Raw genomic sequence first — 20444 nt, 5'->3', positions numbered from 1 at the left:
GAGTTAAGGAGGCGGAAGAGGCAGGAAGCGGCCCGAACCGCTCTCCATAGAAACCCGCGGCCGTGATTAAAGTCTGATGCGGGCCCGATAGCGGGGGGAGGGAGGGGGGGGGCAGCACCCGCTTTAATTACAGCGGAGGAAATTGCTGGAGCCGGGGCCCCAGCCCCTGCGAGTTGCCTGGAAACTCCCCCCTCCCCCGCCTCCCCCGGCCCCTGCCCGTCCCCTGCCCGTCCCGCTGCCATTTATTCGCCATCAGCTGCTCCCTGATAAAGTGGAATAATAATAATAATAATAGGGGCAGGAATATTAAAACATGCAGCCCGCGGGCCGCCCCCACAGCTGCCATGAGACACGGCACCGGAGCGGTGCCACTGCTGCTCAACATGTACCTGCCAGGTACGGGCGGATCCCTCGGCCGCTGCCCCACCGCAGCGCCGTGCACCGCACAGCACCCAGCCCCTACCCGCCCTGTCCCGCTGAGGCCCCGGGGCTCTCCTCTGCCCCATCTCCTTCCAGCGCCCAGCCTGTTATCCCCTCTCCCTCTGTCCATTCTGTCTTCCTGCCTTCCAGCACCTCAACCATCCCTTTCCTTCCTCCTTTCAGCTGCCCTCACGGCTTTCCACACCCGCACACTCATCTTCCCATCCTTCATCCAGCCACCGTCACCCTGTCCTTCTATCTCTTCATCCACCCTTCTTTTCTTCCAACCCACCTTTCCACCCCACCCACTTGTCCCTGCATCCCCCTTTCCATCCCTGCTACCAGCCAGCCCCTTCATCTACCCAATGTCCCTTCCATCAGCCCGTTTTCTCATCCTCATATCCACTCTCTGCTCTTCCATCCATCGATCTTTCACACTTTCTTTCCTCCATCTACCCACTCACCATCGTCTCTTCTGTCCTTCCATCCATTCACCCGTGTCCTTCTTCACTTCCTTCTATCCATCTATCCATTTATCTCTCCTTTCCACAGCGGTCCACTCCCCAAATGCCGACAGACATCCTTGCTTCCACCCGCCGCTCCTGTCACCCGTTCTGCCACCCACCCGCCTCCTCTCCCTCTCCCTCTCTCTCTCCCTCTCCCTCTCCCCCTGCCCCACAGCTCTCTCCCTCACTCCCTCTCTCCTCCTTACCCCAGCCCACGGGATCTTCTATTCCTATTTAAAAGCTTCCCCGGCTGGGTCGGAAATCGGATTTCCTTTTTCCTGGACGCGTTTCCTGGCTTCGCCGCAGCGGCGGGGCAGGCGAGGGGGAGCGGCCGGGGGCTGCGGGGACGCTGCCCGCGGGTGGGCGCTGGGGGGTCGCCGATCCGCCCGGCTCCAGCCCTCCCTCCACCCCACCCGCGCCCCCTTTTCCCCCCAGATCCAGTCGGGGAAACTTTGTTCAAAGACGGGAAGAGCCAGGCGTGGGGGTCTCTCAGCCCCGGCGTGCAGAAAGGTAAGAGCGCCGCTGCCCCTTCCCCTGGACAGGCCCCGCTCTCCTCGGCCGGCACGGAGCGGGGACCCCCGGGGCACTCGCATCCTCTCCCGCCCGGCAGCCACCGGAGAGACTTTCCCGTCCTTTGCCGGGCACTGCCCATGCAGGACACGGCCTCCGCGGAGCCCCCGTTCCCTGTGCTGCGAGTGCCTCGGGCTGGGAGCGTCCCGCCACCAGTCCCACGGGGACAGCGGCTAACCCCGAGGGTCGGAAGCTTCCGTGCCCCGGCATCAGAAGGGAGCGGGGTACTCATCTCCCGAGCCCCGCAGCGGGGAGAGTGCAGGGTTCTAACTCCGGTCTCCCAGGAGCTCGGGGACATCCGACGGGGAGGGAGCTGCCAACAATCCCGGGAACGGGGCGGGCTAATCCGGGCTCGGGAGATCCGTTCCTGCGAGTGGAAGAGGAGAGTTGAGACATCATTCGTGGGGGAACTGGCAGTGAAGTGCCGCGGCTCGGACAGGGCTGGCGAGGGATGGGTCCCAAGAACCGGAGCCATCCATGTGGAACAACCCGCGCAAGGGTCACGGGCATCGGCCAGTGCTGGCCAGGGAGCAGCCTGGAGCCTGCCCGGAACTGCAGCAGCGCTGGGCGTCGCGGGGCCACCGCTGTAGTGTTTGGGCCGTGTAGCTTGCCTGTTTGCTAGGAGGCAGGAGGGACCAGGGTGCTCTGAGCAGGAGAAATGGAGCCCTAGTTTAGTGGTGGGAGGGGGAGAAAAGATAGAACTGGGGGAACCCTTTTGCCTCTGCACTGCAGACTCTGCCCAGCCATACTCTAAACAATGCACTGCAGTGAAAAGAAATCTTTTTGGATGCCTGGCTATTTCCTCAGGGAGCTCTCGGGTGCATTATCATGGCACCCTGCAGCAGGCAGGACTGAGCACCACCACCCCACCCAGATGTACCCCCCAACGCCTCCCTGACCTCCTTGCATGGGGTGGAACACCCACGGGTGGGATACAGCTGGGGGCCAGGGTGGGGGCTGTGGTGGCAGAGAAGAGGCAAGGGCTGCAGATGCTCCCTGGGGAGGAGAGATCCCCCACCTTGGTCCCAGGATGGGGAACCAGGAAATACAACACTTTGGAAAGACCTGGGCTCAGCTGCCTGGATCAGGATGTCTGAGTGGGTTTCAGTGGAATGGGGGTGGACAGAGAATGGCTGTTCCCTGCTTCTTCTACAGCAAGATACAGGGAGCACCAGACAAAATAGATGGGTCTAAACTGAGCAGAACAAGGTGGGGCTTTTTGTGAGAAATGTAGCAGAGCTGTAGGACTTCTTGCTGCTGAGAACATGTGTGCTAAACCTCTGCATAGGATCTAAGCACCTTTAGACAAAATAATGGTAGAAGAGCACAGGGATAACTGCAAAGGCACATCCTCTGCACTGGAAAGAGACTGTGCTGCAAGGACTGGCATGAGGGGCAGGGATGTGCAGAGGATGCTGCTCAGAGGAGGCAGAGTGGGGTGTCTAGGTGAGTGCAGGACTGCTCTGCAGGGTGGCCGCATCCCAGCTGTAGGACTCCTCCTTGCCCAAAGGTCCAGATTCCCTCTCCTTCCATGATCTCTGGCCGGACTCGATGGAGCATGTCCTTGTGCCTCACCAGGGGCATGTCGAGGTGTGCCAGGCTCCAGTATAAGCACAGGCTGGCACAGGGGCACCATGGGCACCCACCAAGGGTACTCCTCAGTGCAAGCTGCAGATACAATGGCCATGGCTCAGGGAGGACATTTTTCCTCTGGAAATAAGGGACATCATTGATGCCTGATTCAAAGCCACAGTAGCTCACGCTATATCCTTGTCTCTCCCTCCCCTGCTCCTATCTGTGTCTCTCTGTGGTGTGGTTCAGATCACTATTGCACCCTGGCTTGAGCTGGCCATGGAGACATCTGTGCAGGGCGCAGCGTCCCTAGAGCAGGGGCTGTGCTGTGAGACCAGCCCAGTTTCAAGCAGGCATGGCAGTAGGGAATTTTTGTGTCGGGATAGATCTGCGTTTTGCCAAGATATGTCCTTCTTGGGGCTGCCAATAAAAGAACAAGGCCACATCCTCCCACAAAAAAAGCAAACAAGCAGGAATTCATCTTCGGCAGTGCATGAATGTGGGTGGGACTGATGGGGAGACTCTGGCTCCAGACCCACTGCAACATGTGTTGGCCTCTGAGCACTCCTACTCCACCCCAAGGTGCAAGGGCATCTTCTCCTCACATCTGGGGTGTAGGATGGGGTGGGGATGTTGCAAATGGGACATAACCTTGTTACCGTCTTTTCTGTCTCTAAAGCACGGAAGATGCAATGAGGTGCAGCCAAAACCTGGGTGCGGGAGAGGGTAACACCACAGTGGGTCAGGGGGAGCGGGGCACATCCAGTCCCTCACCTTGTGCCCTGGGAGGGAGTTTTAACCTCTCTGGGCCCTGGCCTTGCAGGCAGCGGGCAGATCCAGCTGTGGCAGTTCCTGCTGGAGCTGCTTTCGGACCGGGCCAACCTGAACTGCATCGCCTGGGAAGGCACAAACGGGGAGTTCAAGCTGATCGACCCCGACGAGGTGGCGCGGCGCTGGGGCGAGCGGAAGAGCAAACCCAACATGAATTACGACAAGCTGAGCCGGGCGCTGCGCTACTACTACGACAAGAACATCATGACCAAGGTCCACGGCAAGCGCTACGCCTACAAGTTCGACTTCCACGGGCTGGCACAGGTGTGCCAGCCAACCACCCCTGATCACACGCTCTACAAATTTCAGGGCAACCTGACACCACTGCCCTTCTCGGGGATCTCCAAACTCAACCTCATGACCTCGGGAGTGGCACCGGCTGGCTTCTCCTACTGGCCTGGCTCCAGCCCATCCCTCTACCCTGGGCATGGTCTCCAGCCCTCAGCCTCGTTCAGTGCCATGGCAGCCTCCCACCTCAACAACATGAACAACCATTACCATTAGAGGCTCAGCTGTGCCAAGCGGATGCTCCGTGTCCCTGGCAGCATGGGGCTGTGGATTTGGGAAGCTCAGCGGGGAGGGATGGGGGATGGGATTGTATCCTTCTCTCACTTGGCCCCTTTTAGGTTCGATGTGGTGTGGGGGCTGGGGGGTGCTTGCGGGATAGCTGGGTTGGCTCTCTGATGTGGGTGGCTGGAAGAGGGAAGCCATCTAAATTTAACATGAGGAAGTGTCCATGAGCCTGGGAACAGATGTGGATACCTAAGGCAGGGTGTGAATGGAAGGAAAAACCACGGGCTCCTCTCCTGGCAGGGCCATTGCCCCACCTTTCCTTTGCAATGTGCTGCCCACACCATGAGTGTCCTTAGCTCTGCCTCCACCCCGTGCCTGCCCTCCCCATTCCCTGCAGGGAGGAGTCAGGAGCTGGGGCCCCAGGGCAGCTGTGCCCATGAATGAGGGTCCCACTGAGAAGGGACAAGGAAAGGGAACCTTTCTTTACGACTTGGTCCCCTCACCTTTGTCTCTGAAGGCTTCCTTCCCTCCATCCCTCCTCCACCTGCTGCCTGAAGGCAGCTTCCTTCAGACCTCAGGAGAAGCCTTGGTCTGGAGAGCAGATGCTTTCTATGGGTTCACTCGTGCCCAGGGTAGGGCTCTGGGGTTGGAGGTGCAAGGGACAAGTGTGGGGCTCAGTGCCAGTCCTCAGGGCAAGGCCAGAGCCTGGAGGAAGCACAGTCTGGTCTCTGCAACTCTGCCCTCTCCCCAGTGTCCAAGGATCACATGACAGACACTCCCTGACACCCTGCACATGAGCCTGTGTCCTGCTCATCACTTCCAAGAATAATGTTCCAGTTTTACTCCAGCTTTAGCCCCTCACGTGCAGGGCTTGGTGGGACACCCTCCACAGAGACAAGGCAGCGTGGGTGGCGGAGCAGAGGAAGGGATGACAGCAGGACTGGGAGCCCCAGGCATCAAGGGGCAGCCCTGGGTCTCTCCCCCTGGGTTCAAGGAGCTGCCCACATCCTCTGGAGCAGGACTGTGGCCCAGTGGATGCAGAAGAGCTAGGAGTGCTGAGCTCTGCACTGGCTGGGGGGTGGGATTGATCTTCAATAAAACAGAGAGGTGCTGTGACCTGTGTCCTCTCCTGTCTGAAACGAGCTGGTGAGAGAGGGAACCACTCATCAAATCCTCTCCCATCTGAGCCAGAGCACCTCCAGGGCTGGGGTGGGAAGGATATGGCCATTGTCTGCATCATCTTTTATCCAGGCATCACCTCTGGTTCTTACAGTCCCCAAGAGATAGGACAGAGCTGGAAACCTCGGGGTTACTTGAGACACCCCTCCAGGGAAGCCACATAGGCCATTCTCGGGCTCCCAGGCTTGCAACAGGGATCAAGCCGGCTGTGTACAGGGAGCCATGCAACTACCCAGCCCATGGAAGGAGTGGTCACCCCCCACCTCCTCTCCCTTATGCCCCAGATCACAGCAGTTCCCAGATCTGGGGCTCCACGCTGCCCCGTCTGCATCCCTCCAGGGTCTGCTCACTCTCAGAGCCTTGGTGGCATCTGCTCCAATGCATCCTTACTGCCCTAATCAGCTTAAGGGAGTGGGATCTGATGTCAGCGTGTCCTCTGGGGAGGGCTCAGGCTGTGAACTGGGGGGGGCTGATGCTGCTAGCAGAGAGCCCGTGAGAGTGAAAGGAGTTGCAGGGCCTATCCCTGTCTGCAGGGTTGCACACACTGGTTCCGGAGGCGGCAGGAGGTGAGGTGAGGGGGAAAAGGAGTTGGGACCCCCACATAACCAAAACCAAGGTAGGCTGGAGACAGCCCCTGGCCCTACGTTTCACCTTACAAGGACAAAATGGGGGAAAGGGCCACAAGCAGCTCCCTCCGAGCCGGGGCAGCGGGCTGTGCCCTCTCCGGGGGAGCCTGCTTCAGGGCTTAGGTAACTCCGTGACGCAGGGCAGGACGCGGATTAAGGGATGTGGGTCACTAGTCGCTCCTCCCTTCCCCCCTCTTCCCGTCCCTCTGCCAGTGTCTGCACCGGGGAAGCCAAGGTGAGTCCGGCCCCCACCTCACTCCCGACCTTGCAGCCCGGGTCCCTGCCGGATTGGAGGCGGGACAAGCTAGGGAAAAGGGGGGACTGACCTTTTTTGGGAGAGGGAGGACAGCCGCGCACACCCAGCGCAACAGGCCGCCGCTGGCGGGTTGTTCGCTCCGCTCCGAGCTCCGCTCCGAGCTCAGCTGGCACAGTGCCGCCGCTCTGTCCCCAGGGTGCAGCGCCAAGAGCCGGGCACCAGCCCTGCGCTCCCCAGGGACGGCAGCCGGGGAGGAACGGGGGGGATTGGCCCGGACACCCGTGCGGCGCTGCACCAGCGAAGCTCTCGCCTGCATCCGGCGAGGATGCAGCCGGTGTCACCATGGCAACTCGGGATGCTCCCGTCCCCAGGCCCCACCGGGAGCCACGTCCCCTCACGACCATGTTGAGCTTATCGGAGGGCTGGTAGAGTATCTCCTCCACCCCACCCAGCCTCCCCCCTCCCCAGAGCCCTGTCTGACCCAGTCCACCAGCAGTGCTGTTTTCTGGAGCTTTCTTCAGTCACCAAAACCACCGGCTCGGAGAAGACTGCAGCAAAATCCTGCCAATGAGCAAGCGGGGCCGAGCCCAGCACAGCTCCCCGTGGATCATCATCGGTGGCCCTGAGCAGGGGTGCCCAGCCCGGGGGCAGGTGGGGGAGCACCGTCTCTGGCAGAGGGGTGCACCTGCTGGTGGGGAGCCTGTTTTGTGTGGCTGGCAGCTGCACTCAGCGCACCCGTGGGCCTCCAACCTACCTGCAGCGTGTCCTTAGGTGCCCTAAGGCGTAGGGTGTAGGGTGAGATGGGGAATACACTCCCGAAGGGCTTCAGCCTGTGCTGGGAAGGATGAGGGAGCAGAGCACATGGCCTGGCAGCTTCTTCTGCTGCCCTGTGATTAAACGAAGGAGGGTTTTTGTTTTTGTTTTTGTTTTTTTTTTTTTCCTTACTAAAAAAACACCAAAACCCACAAATGTGTCTTTGCATCTGGCTTTGCTCAGCTGGCAAGAGGGCTGCCCTGACCACAGGGCCACTCCTCTCAGTCCTCTCACTTGACAGGGGCACCCCTATCACTCCTCCAAAATCTTCCAGCCCCCTCATAATGGATCAGAGGGGGAACGGATTAGTGCCTTTCTTATTTTAGTGAAGTGATGTTGCCACTTTCTTCATCTCTCATGCTGGAAAGAGCCTTTGCAGTACAGACAGGCCACGTCTGCCCTGGGGGTCACAGTCTGCCCTCCTGCCCACTCCTGCAGCCTCTCCAGCTCTCCCAATTCCCACCTATTTCCTTCTCTCCTCATCCCAGCTGCACTAGCTCCTCAACCCCCTACCCCCAAGCTGCTGACTCACATCCTCTCTCCAGACACCACCTTCTTTTGGCCTGGCTCCCTGCAAAGTGCTTCATGACTTGGTGTGGCTCAGCCAGAGCCTGCAGGTGCAGGCAGTCAGGCTCCAAAACCCCGTGTGAAGTCTCTCCAAGGAAGCAACGGTGATGTTTCCAGAAGATGCTTTCTTCCTTGGCGATGTGCTGAGGGCTGGAGCTGTACTGCCACCATGAACCCAAACCTTGTCCCTGCTGCACCAGCTGCTGCCCATCAGAGGCAGCCAGGGAGAGTGCACCGGTGCCACTGCTGCCCAGCTGTGCACTGAGACCTTGGGGTGGACCTTTGCTGAGGGCAGGAGCTGAGTAGCAGGAGGACTGGATTAATGCGCTAATGCCAGATTATGCTCTAATGCAGGACTTCTGATGAGGGAACAGTGCCTGTTCCAGCCCAGGGAACACTCACTCCCGGGGGCAGACTCCCCACATCTGCCCTGGGCCACAGCTTGGTTCTGCCTGGCTGCCCCCTAAGGAGATAAGTCCTCAGAAGTGACAAGGAACCGTGAGACAGGCAGGAGACACAGCACAGGGAAACCTCCATGCTCAGCTCTCAATGAGCTGGAGGTAATGACCCAGACTATGCAGCCCTGGCCTTCTGCCTTGCCAGGCTCTTTGGCAGAAAGGTTAACCATCACAGCAGGTCTCCAAGGTAGCCAGTTCCCCTTCTTCATCTGCCCCAGCTTCCTGGCACAGAGCTGTCTGTGCTCCTCACTCCCAAACACATCAGCCAGGCAAGGCCACAGTCTGTGCTTTGGCTACAGTGAGAGCCAAGCTGTTTCTATCCCACCTCCCTCAGGCTCACACCTACCAGTGGGTAACACTAGGCACAGGCAGAGCTCTGGAAGGTTTCCACCCAACCCAGGTGCGTCTTCCATCAGATGAGACAATGTGGCAGCATCCCGCCCCTATCTGAGTAGAGACATCTCATCAGCCAGTTTACTCTGGGGCCCATCATACTCTCTCTGCCATTTGCTGCCATCTCCCTGGGGCGTTTTGCCAATGTGCTCCCCCAAAGGCACCTCACTAGCAGATGTGTGCCGTGGAGCAGGGAGGAAACCAGAAACCTGCACCCACAAACCATCCCCATTTCAACAGAGCAGCAACAGCCCAAGCTGCAGGGGAGCCAGTGTTTGAGCAGCTCCCACAGAGGCAGAAGAGAGACCTCCCACCCCCATCTGCCTCCAGGAACATGTTCTCCGTCATCCTTGCAGGTAAATGAGGAAAGGCTTGCCCAGAAAGCTGGGCCAAGGCAGGTCCTTCACCAGCCGTGCAGGTGCTGGGTCGGCATCACCCAGAATATTTTCCTCCCATGGAGCATCTCCAAGTCATTCTGGGGGATGATGACAACTCTTAATAGCAAAAGCACAGCTTCCCTGCTCTTTGTCTGACAGGAAGAGGCATGACTTGACACAGTAGCTGCTCCAGCTGCCTGTCACTTCTGCTAGCTCAGCTAGCCCATGGAGTTTGTTCCACAGACAGAGCAGTCAGGCAAGGAAAGTCCCATAGAGCTTTTCCATGACTCCAGGTAGAAATTCCTTTTTTCAAGTGTGACTATGCATCCTTGGGATCCACTGCCACCAAGGGTGCATCTAAGAGCCCCGTGCACCTTAGGGAAGGAAGGTAAGGGTGCTTTGGCCTGAGAAGAGACCTCCTTGGGGCAGGAGGGGCTGAACCCACTGCGGGCTGCAGTGCCCACTTCTGCTGCTGCAATGTGGAGCAGATGGGACGCCCACTGTGAGGTGGGGAAAGGAGATGTATTGCTGGTGGAGGAATGTCAAAGTAGGAAAATCCTGGGACCCCTCACCGGGATCCCTGCAGTGACTGATCACTGATTTCACTCTGTTGCTATACCTCTGAGTCCCAAACCCGATGTAATTCCTCCCATCCCTGCAACCCCTCACACTGCTGGGCCCTGTGGCTGGCAGCACAGGGGACCGCCCAGCCCCTCCTGAGAGGGTCTCAGTCCCTCACTGCTCCTCAGGGAACACTGCTGGCTGCAAGAATCACAAGTTTGGAGACAAGCTCTGTCCTTCCCCTTGCTGCTGTCCAATAGCTGGGTCTTGAGTCCAAACCAGCAGCACAGGAGTATGGCATGTCAAATCGCAATTTTAAAAAGGGAAAAAAACAGCTAAGCTCCCTAGCCTGTCTGAGATTCTCATCCTCATTACCCAGCCCTGCTTGTGTGCTCTCACATTCCTCCTTTGCCTTGGGGGGAGCAGAAAGCTCCCAGACAAGGTAAGATTAGTGCTCCCCCCACCTTGCTGCCCCCAGCAGCTCTACAAGGTCCTCTGAGGAAGAGAAAACCAGACATGTCTCCCTCCCTCCAATAAGGCTCTGGCATATTTAAATGCATGGGAGCATCTAAGTTCCTGTCTCATTCCTTGACATTTCCAGAGACTCCAAGCTGTCTTCAATTACCAGTCTGCAATTAGCTCTTCCTAAATCCCCCAGTGAGGTCTAGGACTCTTAATCAATGAAACACGAGGGAGGAGGGAAAGGACATGGCCTCACTGCAGCTGGAAGCATTTCAAAAGCCTGGGGCTTGAAGCTGGCATAACCCTGTGAGTGTCTCTAAGGGGATCTGTAGGGTGGGAAAATCCTCCAGTGCTGGGAGAATGTTCAGCTCTGGGGAGGGGACTCCATGAAGCCCTGCAGCTGGGAATAGAGATCACTGGACAAACAGCACAGCTCAGGGTGGAAATGGCCGGTACCAATGGCTCAGGTGTTGCCCTGTGATGCAGCAGACCACCTTGCTGTATTCATCTCACCGTGCCTCAGTTTCCCCATCTGCAAAACGCTGATACGGGAGAGCCAGGGCTCTCCCAGCAGCCCCATAGGAGCTATAAGGCTCCAATTCCACCAGTTTAAGCCAAATTTACATTTCTTATGACAAGATGTGGATATGGCCAAAGCTGGGGTGGGTTGCAAATGCCTTGTGGCCCAGCCAGCTCACCACAAGGTCACATGAATGTCAACCTAAAGGCACGGCCAAGAGCATCCATGAGGAGAGGGAGGATGGGAGCAGCACTGGTCTTGTTGGGTTCACGCAGGCATGGAAAAGCCTTGCACAGCACCCTGCCAGGTCAGCCCTCGTCATAGGGACATCTGTGCTGTCTTCCTGGCAGCACAGCTTTGCCTGAATGAGCCAGATTGGGCCTAATTAGCAGCTCTGCTGATGCACACAAAGGTAGAGAGAATCCAGCTTACCCTCCATGACCTGCAGAGCCAGCACAGCTCTTCCCACTGGAGGGGAGCCCGAATGCCTGGCTCAGAGGGGCTGTGAAGCACTGGATGCAGACCCCATCCAGAGAGCATGTGCAGCAGCTTCTGCTAAAGAAATCCTGGCAAATTCAGTACCCTGAAACATAGCAACCGGTTTTAAAAAAGGCAAAGCTTTCCCAATCTCCACCCATCTCCCTGGAGGGCTGCAGAAGCACAGGGTTGGTAACAGGGATAGCAGCACAGCTCCCACAGCCTGCTGGTGCCAGGAAAAGGGAGACCAGCCCTGCAGAGCAGAAGTAGGATGGAACGAGGCGAGGGAGGGCATAGCTTCAGGAAAAATAAAACTAAATTTAAAAAAAAAAGGGAGGTGACATGAACGGTGGCATCCTGTTTAAATTCAGTGTTGCAGACAGGCATCAGAAATTTCCATCTGGAATGGAGGAGGCCAGGAGAGCTAACAAGGGTCCAAGAGACACTCAGGTGGACAAGGACTGGCTTTGGGCACAAAGAGGGGTGAAAATTTGACCCCCAGCTCACACTAAGGAGTAAAACCCCCTTTGGGATCCAGGGCCCTCATCCCTCTTGTGGAGGAATGGGTCATGAACAGGCGCTTGGGGTAATAGCCCAATTGCCCTTGCACCCCATAGCCCAGCAAGTCCAGGAGCCACCACCAGGCCCATCCAGGCCACCTCTTTATTCTCCAGTGAAGCAAAGCAAGAGGAGAGGAGACCTCCCCCCCCTCCCATAGCAGGCCCCCTTCGTTTGGGCACCCTAGGCCTCCTCTGGCACAGACCCCTCTTCCCGCAGCAAGCCAAGGCGGGGAGGCACCACCCCCTGTTTCGGGGGGCACACGGAGGGATTCACCCGCGGGGAGGGGCGTGGGCTCCCGCCCAGCGGCCCGAACAAAGGGTGTGCGGGCGGCTCCCGCGGGGTGCGGGGCACAGTCCCCCATGCTGGGGCGGGGGGGTCACGTACCACACGTGGGCGGGGGGCGATGGGGGAAAGGCATCGCCCACAACACAGAACCTCCCCCCCCAGCCTTGCCCGCAATCCTCTCCTTTGTCTGCTCAGGCGCGGCAGCTCCAGCACCACGGACAGCACCGGGAGCGCTGCGGAGGTGCGGAGCGGCCCTGCCCGCGCCGGGGGATTCGTTCACATGCAGCCTCTTCCCGGGGCACCCGCCACACCCCAAAATACCCCCCCGAGCCCTCCTGCCCCCAGCCCCCACATCCATTTTTTCACCCCTTTTTTCTAGAGAACACGCATCCAGGAGCCTCCGCTCCTCCGCAGCATCCCCCTCCCCCGCTGGGCGAAGGTGGGAGGGACAGCACACCCCCTCCCCGGTCTTCACCGCCGCCTCGGTGTTCCGGAGCGCAGCCCCCAGCTGGGGTCGGAGGCGGGGGAGGAGGGCAGCCGGATCCGGAGCGGGGAGGGTCCAAGCAGCGTCTCCGTGGAGCTGACGGCTGGGGAAGGGGGAAGGCGAGGAGGATGCGGGGGCAGGGGGTGGAATCCGACAGTCCTTCGCCTCCCCCGCCCCTCGGTGCGCGGCCCCTTCCGCCCCCGGCGCCGGGGGCCCGGTACCTCCCTAACGGTCCAGGCTGATCGTCCAGTGCTTGGACCCGTCTCCGCCCTCGCCCTCGCTCTTGAGGTCCTGGAAGAGTTGCGTGAAGTAGTGCGGGTCCGCGTTGATTCGCAGCATCTTGGCGCTGAGGCGCTGGATGATGCCCAGGCAGCGCTCCCAGAAGCGCCCCTTGTCTCCCTCCACCAGGAAGGGCTTGAGCGGGTAGGAGATCTCGTTGCCCATGTAGGAGTAGGCGAGATAGAGGCAGGTGAGGAAGGCGGCCTGCAGCTCGGCCTGGCTCCCGATGTCTTCGCCCCGCAGCGCTTCCCGGCACAGCAGGTAGACGAACACCAGGTTGGCCGGGGTGATGAAGCCCTGGTCCTGCCAGCCCTGCAGCAGCAGCGAGCGGTCCACGCTGCGAAACCATGAGATGAGCTCGCCGGGGCTCAGCTCCTTCAGGCGGTAGCAGCGGCGGCACACGAAGTCCCCCAAGCAGCGCAGCAGCTCGCCGGTGGACGCCTGCACCACCACGCGGCGCGGGGACCCCGGGGGGCGGCTGCCGGCCGGCGGCGGCGGCGGCTTTCCCCCGCCGGAGCCCGGGTGCAGCTCCTGCGGCGCCGAGGGCACCGTGGGCACCGGCACGGCCAGCGGGCCCTGCTTGGCGCCGTCGGCCGGCCCCGCCACCGACTTGCGCAAGTTCTCGCGGTTGCGCTGCACCACCAGCGGGTCGGGCTGGCCCGGGGGCCCCCCCGGGGCCCCGCCGCCGGGCTTCGGCGTCACCTTCTTGGTGCTCTTCTTCTTCTTGGCCGAGACGGCCACCAGCCGCTTCCAGGTCAGCGCCGAGATGAGCACGCCGGGGCGCTTCAGCCGGCTCTCGCCCTTGCCCGGCACCCTTCCCGACGCCTTCTCGGCCAGCAGCCCCCCGCCGCCGCCGCCGCCCTTGCCCGAGGAGGCGGCGGGGGAGAGGGAGAGCACCGTGCCCATGCTAACGCCGAGCGGGACGGGCGTGCGGGGGCCGGGGCGCCGGCACCGCCCATACGAGGCCGGGAGCTGCGGGGGAGGCGGCCCGCGCCGGGGCCGCGGTGCCCGAGGATGCTCCGCCGCGCCCGCTCTGGGCTCCGCGCCCGCCGCTGCAGCCAGCCGCGGCCCCGCCGCTCCCCGCCTCCCCGCCCACGGCCAATCGCCGCCGCACGGGGCCCCGGTGCTCCCGCCCCTCGCCGGTGGGCGGTGATGGGGGGAGAGCGCGGCGCGGTCGTGCCCGGCTGCCGCCGCCCCGGAGTGACCTTCACCGGCGGGAGCTCCTTCGGTGCGCCAGCCGGGGCGGACGGGCTGGGACCTGCGATGCGGTCACTGCCCCCCGGCCCTTCGTGCGGGGGGCTTGTGGGGGGAGCCCAGGGGACACGGGAAGGGTCTAGGGAGGGCTTCTGAACTCGGCTGTTCTTGCCGAGTCCTTATCTGCTTTCTTACCTACAAAGGGAGGGATAAACCTTCTCAGACCAGCAGAGCTCCCTGGCCCAGTGGTGCTAGGGGTACACGGTGGGGAAGAAAAGCCTCTGAAAACGCTAGAGGAGAGGCTGAGGAGGCATGAGGATCAAGAAGAACAGGCGTTCAGAGGGCAGCTGGAGAAGGCTTGGGGTGGGGGCAAGGCTGGCTGTGACTCGGTAGCCAACATGAAAGGTTTAGGCTTGGTGGCCGAGCCTCATCTCTCCTGAGAACCAACCCAGCCCTGGGCATGGCTCCACAGGGAGTCAGAAGGGGCCACGGGGGAGCTCTCCCATGACTTGCTGTGCAAGAGTGGGCTCCTTCACCCACCCTGCCTCTTCCTGCTCAGCCGTGGAAGGGAGATTTATCACCAGGCTGACAGTCACCAGCATCAGGACAAAGTCAGGGTCCTTGGAGAAACAGAACAAGACCACCTCCATCTTCCCAAGGCAAGACCAGCCAGCTCTGCTGCCCAAAGCTCCCAGACCCACTGGGAAAGAGAAGAGGGAAGAGATGCCGCACTTCTGCATCATTGCAAATGGTGTTCGATAAACCAGCCATGTGCAGGAGCACAGATGCTGCTTCTCCCTCTATGGACCAGAGCACGCCATAGATGTTGCTGCCTCTCTGCTCCATGCAGGAAGATCCCCCTTGTATTTCTCCTGAGCTGCAGCCCTGATTTCTACGATGAGTGCCAGGCATCCATTAAGAACAAAACGTCCCAAATGCAGGGGCTGCTCCCACAAGTGAAACACTGGGAGAGGCAGCTGGAAAAGGTTTCAGGGAGAATGTCTCAGGGATGCATTTGGATACAGCATTTTATGTGTGAAATGAACACATGTCGTTGCCAGGATGTAGCTGCTGCCGGATAGATCCAGGCTAACAGGCGGTAATGAATTATCAACTGGGAGGAGTTAAACCAGCCCACCATCTCCCCTCCCCACTTCCACTGCACTGCTGACGCTGGGGGTGTTTGTAAAGAAAGCGCAGGCTCAGAGCCATGTTTCAGGCTTCTAGACTGGCCTCCCGATGCTTGGGGCTGACTTGCCCCTCTGGGAGCAGGGGAGGGGCTATGCCCTCTGGGCCACGGCAGGGATGAAGAGCAAAGTCTCATTTCCACATTTCCTGCCCTGTGGCCAGCTGCCATCCCTGCAGTGACATCTGCAAAGAACAGGCACATGTACACACGGACCACCTCAGATGCAGAGGTTTGCTTTTGGGAGCGGTCAGAACCAGAGTGGATCTGGGCCAGCAATACCTACTCAAAGCCAGCTTAGGCTGGGCTGAAGTAACCATAAGGATTTGGTAGAGGGGTGTAAATACAGAGGAAGAAAATCAGGACAAGGTTCCTGATGGCAATTAAGTCAGCAGCTTTACATATACATAGCTGGTTTCAGCCTAGCCATGAGGATGGAGGAGCCCTAGGGAGGGGATAGGAAGGAACTTGTTTGCGTGTTTAAAGATTTTCTGGTGTGCACACATGGTCTCATCAGAAACCCACAGCCAAATATTTCAGGTGAGGAAGCAGAGACCTTTCTGCAAACTACTTGCTCCCATTGAAGCAAAATTGCTCTCAGATCGCTTCATATGAAGCCTCCCCCACGTTGTGTGAGCTCTCCCAAACTGGCTTCCCAGAACTCATTCATAAAGGTTATTCTCATTTGGCAGTGATGAGCTGGACTGCACAGCAGAGGCCAGAGAGTTCCCCAGCCCTGGCTGGGCTTGTGGTTGCTGCACCACTCTGCCCAGTGTGCGTGCACCTCCCACCACTCCCGGGAGGGGACACTTGGCTGAAGCCTCTTTAAAAATTCGGCTCAGGGCTGTTTAGTGATGCAGCTCGAGGCTGAGCAGCTATGAGCAGCAGAAGAGCTCCAGGGCATTATTCCCTTCTTGCTTGCAGCTTGTGTCCTGCTGTGGCAGCAGCTCTGGGGCAGAGGAGGTCAGCGGGTCCCTAGTACTTCTCCAAGGCAGCATTGCTGACAGTGACAAGAGCTTCCTGCAAGCACTGTGGAATTACCCAAGCCCCACAAGAACAGCAGGATGTTTCTTACGTGGGTAAAGAAGCAGCTTTGCTGCTTACATGGGAGGCAGCTGCACTTCCATGTGAAAGAGGAGGATCTTTTCCCCACTCGTTAGTATTATTCTTCAGGCTCAAGCCCTGAGGCTGGCAGGCAATGATAAAGTGCAAGCTGCATCCTTGAGACTGTCTCTTCCTGGCCTCTTTCTTGCTCAGCTGGTAGGGAAAGGCACAAAGCAGGAGAGAAGGGCAGCATTTCCCTTCCCCAAGGAATTTGGGTTCCCACCCCAAGCAGCAGGAATGACATGCCCTCTGATGAAAGAGAGGAATGAGGTAGATCTTTAGGCACAGTCAGTCTCAAAGCTCTCAGACTTCTGCCCTTGGCTAAATCTTCAACTATTTGTGGGGTAGATTTGCAGGGACACTGTTGGCATACACAGATCCTCTATGGGTAAGGGTCACTCTAGCAGGGCAACACACGCTTTAGTGATCTGCTAATGCCAACAAAGGGATGCTTTCTTGTCCAAGACCCTTATCTGGGCCATGTAAAAGGGTATCCTTGTTCTGAATCAGGGGTGTTCCAGATGGGAAGTTGGAGCACTCGGGTTCTCAGCACAGATGATTGGGCTCCAGGGATGGAGACAGGTGGGAAGACAGCAGCACCAGGGGAGGGAAGCTGGTATAAACCAGTACTGTAGGCAGTACTGCAAAAAGCCTCTGAGAGAGCTAGCACTGACCTGCAGGATCCACACGGTTCCCTGCGTGTGCCTGACAGTCTCTCGCTCTGCTTCACCTGACCTGAGCCTCCCACCACAGAGAGCTGTGCAGCTCTGTCTGCCTGGTTCAGGTGGGAATGTGGGGGCAGCTCAGGCAAGCTCATGGCAACTGTCGCATCCTCTCCAAACTGTCTGTGGCATGATGTTCCCATGCTGGGGCTCTGGCTCAGAAATGCATAAGCTCTCAGCCTGGGTCAGGGCAGCTCTCCCTGCACCCTCACAACATAAAAGGCATTTTGGAGGGTCCAGGGCCCCCTACTCAACTTCCAGGCTACTGAGTTACTGGACACGGGCTTTGTGATGAGTCCTGGCTTAAAGCAGTTGGCAGATCCCCCTGCCTGCTCCAGAATGATGAATGAGCATGTGTTTGCTGGCTGGCTAGAGCTGTTCTTTAATAGCTCACTTGCTGTGCCGTGGTCTGTCTGTACTGGCAAAGGCAGGCAGGGAAAGGACTATCTCCCCGGCAGCAGCTGGCCAGCCAGCTCCTGCACTGCTTCACCCATGGAGACGGAGCTCAGTCTCAGTACATCTCTCAGTGAGCGAGGCTGACAGCCCTGAGGTTCCGCTTCCCCAGCCTCACAGCAGAGAGCTTCCAGCAGAAGTCCTGCCAGTGTTGGGAGCCCTGGGGTTGGGAAGCCTCAGAGGACCTGGCTGGCAGGATGCCTGCAGTGCCCAGAGAGAACTGCTTTGTGCTTCTGAGTGCCCAGCCCAGGTATTCTCTGCACATTCCGTTTTCCATTCCTGATTACCTTCCACCTGTCTCCTGTCCCCGTCACAGCCCTCAAGGGCAGGGGGCTACAGCTGTGGGTCCACCAAAGCTTACCTTGCCATACCCACTTAGTGTGGCTCAGGGTGGGGAGAAGGGACTACCTACGGTGGCTGGAGGAGCTTGTGCAGTCCCTGCTCCGCAGTCGGCGCTGGATTCACACAGTAGAGTGAAGCAGAGCACAGTCTAGTCAAGCAGCCCTGTTGCAGTCCCTGCAGAGAAGCTATTTTTGTCCTGCCATTTGCTGAATGGTGGTGATGGGAATGGCTCAGAGAGCTGGAGAAATGCAGCTTCTCTGGGTGTAAAACATGCAAGGCAGAGGCGGGCATGAATCCACATGAAAACACATCTCTGCTTCCTAATCTACGGGCAGAGAGATGGGTCCTAGCACGGGGCTGCTGGTGGGAGAGGCAAGACGGTCCTTGCTGACATAGGGGTGAGGGTGTGGATTGATTGTCACCAAGGCCATGCTTCCAGCCCATATCCCTCACAGGTCTGCTGCCACTAAAGCCCTTAGGGAAAAAGCTCTAGGTGCTGAGAGGAACGAGAAGGAATAACTGGGATGTACCGAGTATCGCCATGGGCTGCTTAAATGCCCGCCAGAGCATCTTTAAGGTCTTGTGGCAGGAGGAAATCCACACAGCCGCAGGGTGATAGAGGTTGAGGGAAGGGCTAATTATCCTCCCTGCAAGCAGTTCAGGCTCCACCAGGAGACTCTTTGCCAGCACAGCGCGGGGAAGTGGCGGTGGTCTCCGCGCTGGAGCCCCCGGAGGGGTGAGGCGGAGCTGGGCGAGGCCGGGCGCGGCGGCGGCTCCGGGGGCTCTGGGGACTCCGGGGGCTCGGGGGGCTCCGGGGGCTCGGGGGGCTCCGGGGGCTCCGGGGGCTCGGGGGGCTCCGGGGGCTCGGGGGGCTCCGGGGGCTCGGGCGGCTCCGGGGGCTCGGGGGACTCCGGGGGCTCGGGGGGCTCCGGGGGCTCGGAGGACTCCGGGGGCTCGGGCGGCTCCGGGGGCTCGGGGGGCTCCGGGGGCTCGGGCGGCTCCGGGGGCTCGGGGGGCTCCGGGGGCTCGGGGGGCTCCGGGGGCTCGGGAGGCTCCGGGGGCTCGGGGGACTCCGGGGGCTCGGGGGGCTCCGGGGGCTCGGGGGGCTCTGTGGGGCTCGGAGGACTCCGGGGGCTCGGGCGGCTCCGGGGGCTCGGGGGGCCGGGGCTGTGCTGCCCTCTCGCGGCAGCCGCCCCCGCAGCCGCTCCAGCGCTGCTCGGGTCCCTTCCTCATCTCCAGGATGTTTCTGCAGCGGCTGCGTGCCCAGCCCATCACCGTAATTCCTTGCCTCCCTCCGTCCTCTCCGCGTTGGGGATACCGGCTGTCCGAGGCGCTGGCATAGCTGTGGGAACATTCCACGGCTCTGAGGGAAAGCGTCTGGTCGCCCATTTTGTGGCTGTGATTCCTTCCTGCTGTCCTGCTGTCCAGCACCTCCCAGCCCACCAGAAGCTCGGAGCATCTCTGGAGTCTCCTGGCAGTGAAACGGGGGGGGTTGGGTGGGTGAAGGGACGAGGACTCCGTGCTGGGACGGAAGGGATGCCACAGGACGCTGTGTGTGCGGAGAATCCTGGGAGAAGAGGCCACAGGGAAGCATGGGGCAATGAAAGCACCTGTCCAAGTATCCTCCTTGACGGTCAGCAAAGATTTATCCAGGATCATGTATATGCCGGGTGTTGAGCCCAGGACGCCTGGTTCCTAGTTGTTCGCATACCTCCCTGGCTGGCAGGAGCTGAACAATCTAGTCCCTCGGGATTGCTTCCATCTGGCAGGCAGGCGGCTGCCTTTACTTGACCTCTCCTGCAGGCGCAGGCACACTCAGTACGCAAAGGGCAGATTTTGGGGGCACAGCTGGCTCTGCACCAGCTCGCCTGTTGCTCTCTGCCCGGGCTGCGGGCGTGCGCAGATGCAGCTGCATACCTGCAGCGCTGCCTTCAGCATTCCAAGGCTGCATCCCCTGGCTCTGTTTCCCAATGGTGACTGGGAAGGCAGAGCCGTACGCTCCAGCTCTTGGGGTGTTTTCTCCGTGTGGTGGCCGAAGGGACTCGGTGACACTTGGGCAGGGCCGGCTGTCCACCAGATGGAGCTGCACCCCACGTTTTGAGGCTGCTGGGGCGGCCCTGGGCCAGCCCTGGTCTCCCGCTTGCTTTCCTTATCCTGACAAGGAGGGACCCTGGCTTTCCCCAGCCCTCCAGGTAATGCACACGTGAAGGACAAGCAGGTACGTCCACGTACATATGCACTGGTGACAAGTGCTGAGCCCCATTAGCTCCACTTGCCCAGCAGTAATTGCCTGCTTGCAGGCAGATGCTTCATATTGACCGTGGATATGGACACAGTCTTGTGGAAGCCTTCTCCCCAACAGTGACACAAGGGGACTTGGGAGATTGTCCTCAGCGGTGTTCTGGCCCCTCGTTTCTACAGGGCTTAGGGCTAACTTCATTCACTGCACGGAGGATGGAGTGAGTCCCATCTCCTGCCAAGCTCTTCCTGTGAAGCGGATCTTGCCCATTCTGGCTGTGTGTGGGTCCCCAAGGATCCCCTGACGCTCTGGAGCTGCTGCTGGCCATGCCACCAGCTCTGCTGTGACCAGTGATGGAGATTTCCAGGCTGTGTGCCTTGTGGCCCTGTGCTCGAGGTGTGTCTGCTCGAGCAGTGCCACCCTGTGGGATCAAAAGGATTTTGAGGACCTCTGGGAGAAGAGCCTGCATTTGCCAGTCCTCAGCAGCCCCCCAT

General features: G+C 59.7%; 2 protein-coding genes across 2 annotated transcripts; one reads left to right on the top strand and one right to left on the bottom strand.

The window, feature by feature from the left end:
* The first annotated feature begins 344 nt into the window (after positions 1-344).
* On the top strand, positions 345-5528 carry FEV (FEV transcription factor, ETS family member). The gene is made up of 3 exons (XM_040069796.2): positions 345-396; positions 1362-1436; positions 3892-5528. The coding sequence occupies exons 1-3, from the start codon at positions 345-347 to the stop codon at positions 4401-4403; spliced, it is 639 nt and encodes a 212-aa protein (XP_039925730.1). The 3' UTR covers positions 4404-5528.
* A 6731-nt stretch (positions 5529-12259) lies between these two features.
* Positions 12260-13616, bottom strand: CDK5R2 (cyclin dependent kinase 5 regulatory subunit 2). The gene has a single exon (XM_040069651.2). The coding sequence runs from the start codon at positions 13614-13616 to the stop codon at positions 12657-12659; it is 960 nt and encodes a 319-aa protein (XP_039925585.1). The 3' UTR covers positions 12260-12656.
* Between the last annotated feature and the right edge of the window lie 6828 nt (positions 13617-20444).

The sequence above is a fragment of the Hirundo rustica genome, chromosome 7, assembly GCF_015227805.2.
Source record: "Hirundo rustica isolate bHirRus1 chromosome 7, bHirRus1.pri.v3, whole genome shotgun sequence".
Lineage (NCBI taxonomy): Eukaryota > Metazoa > Chordata > Aves > Passeriformes > Hirundinidae > Hirundo > Hirundo rustica.
Note: the sequence above shows the minus strand (reverse complement) of the source record. Positions and strands in the feature narration are given on the sequence as shown.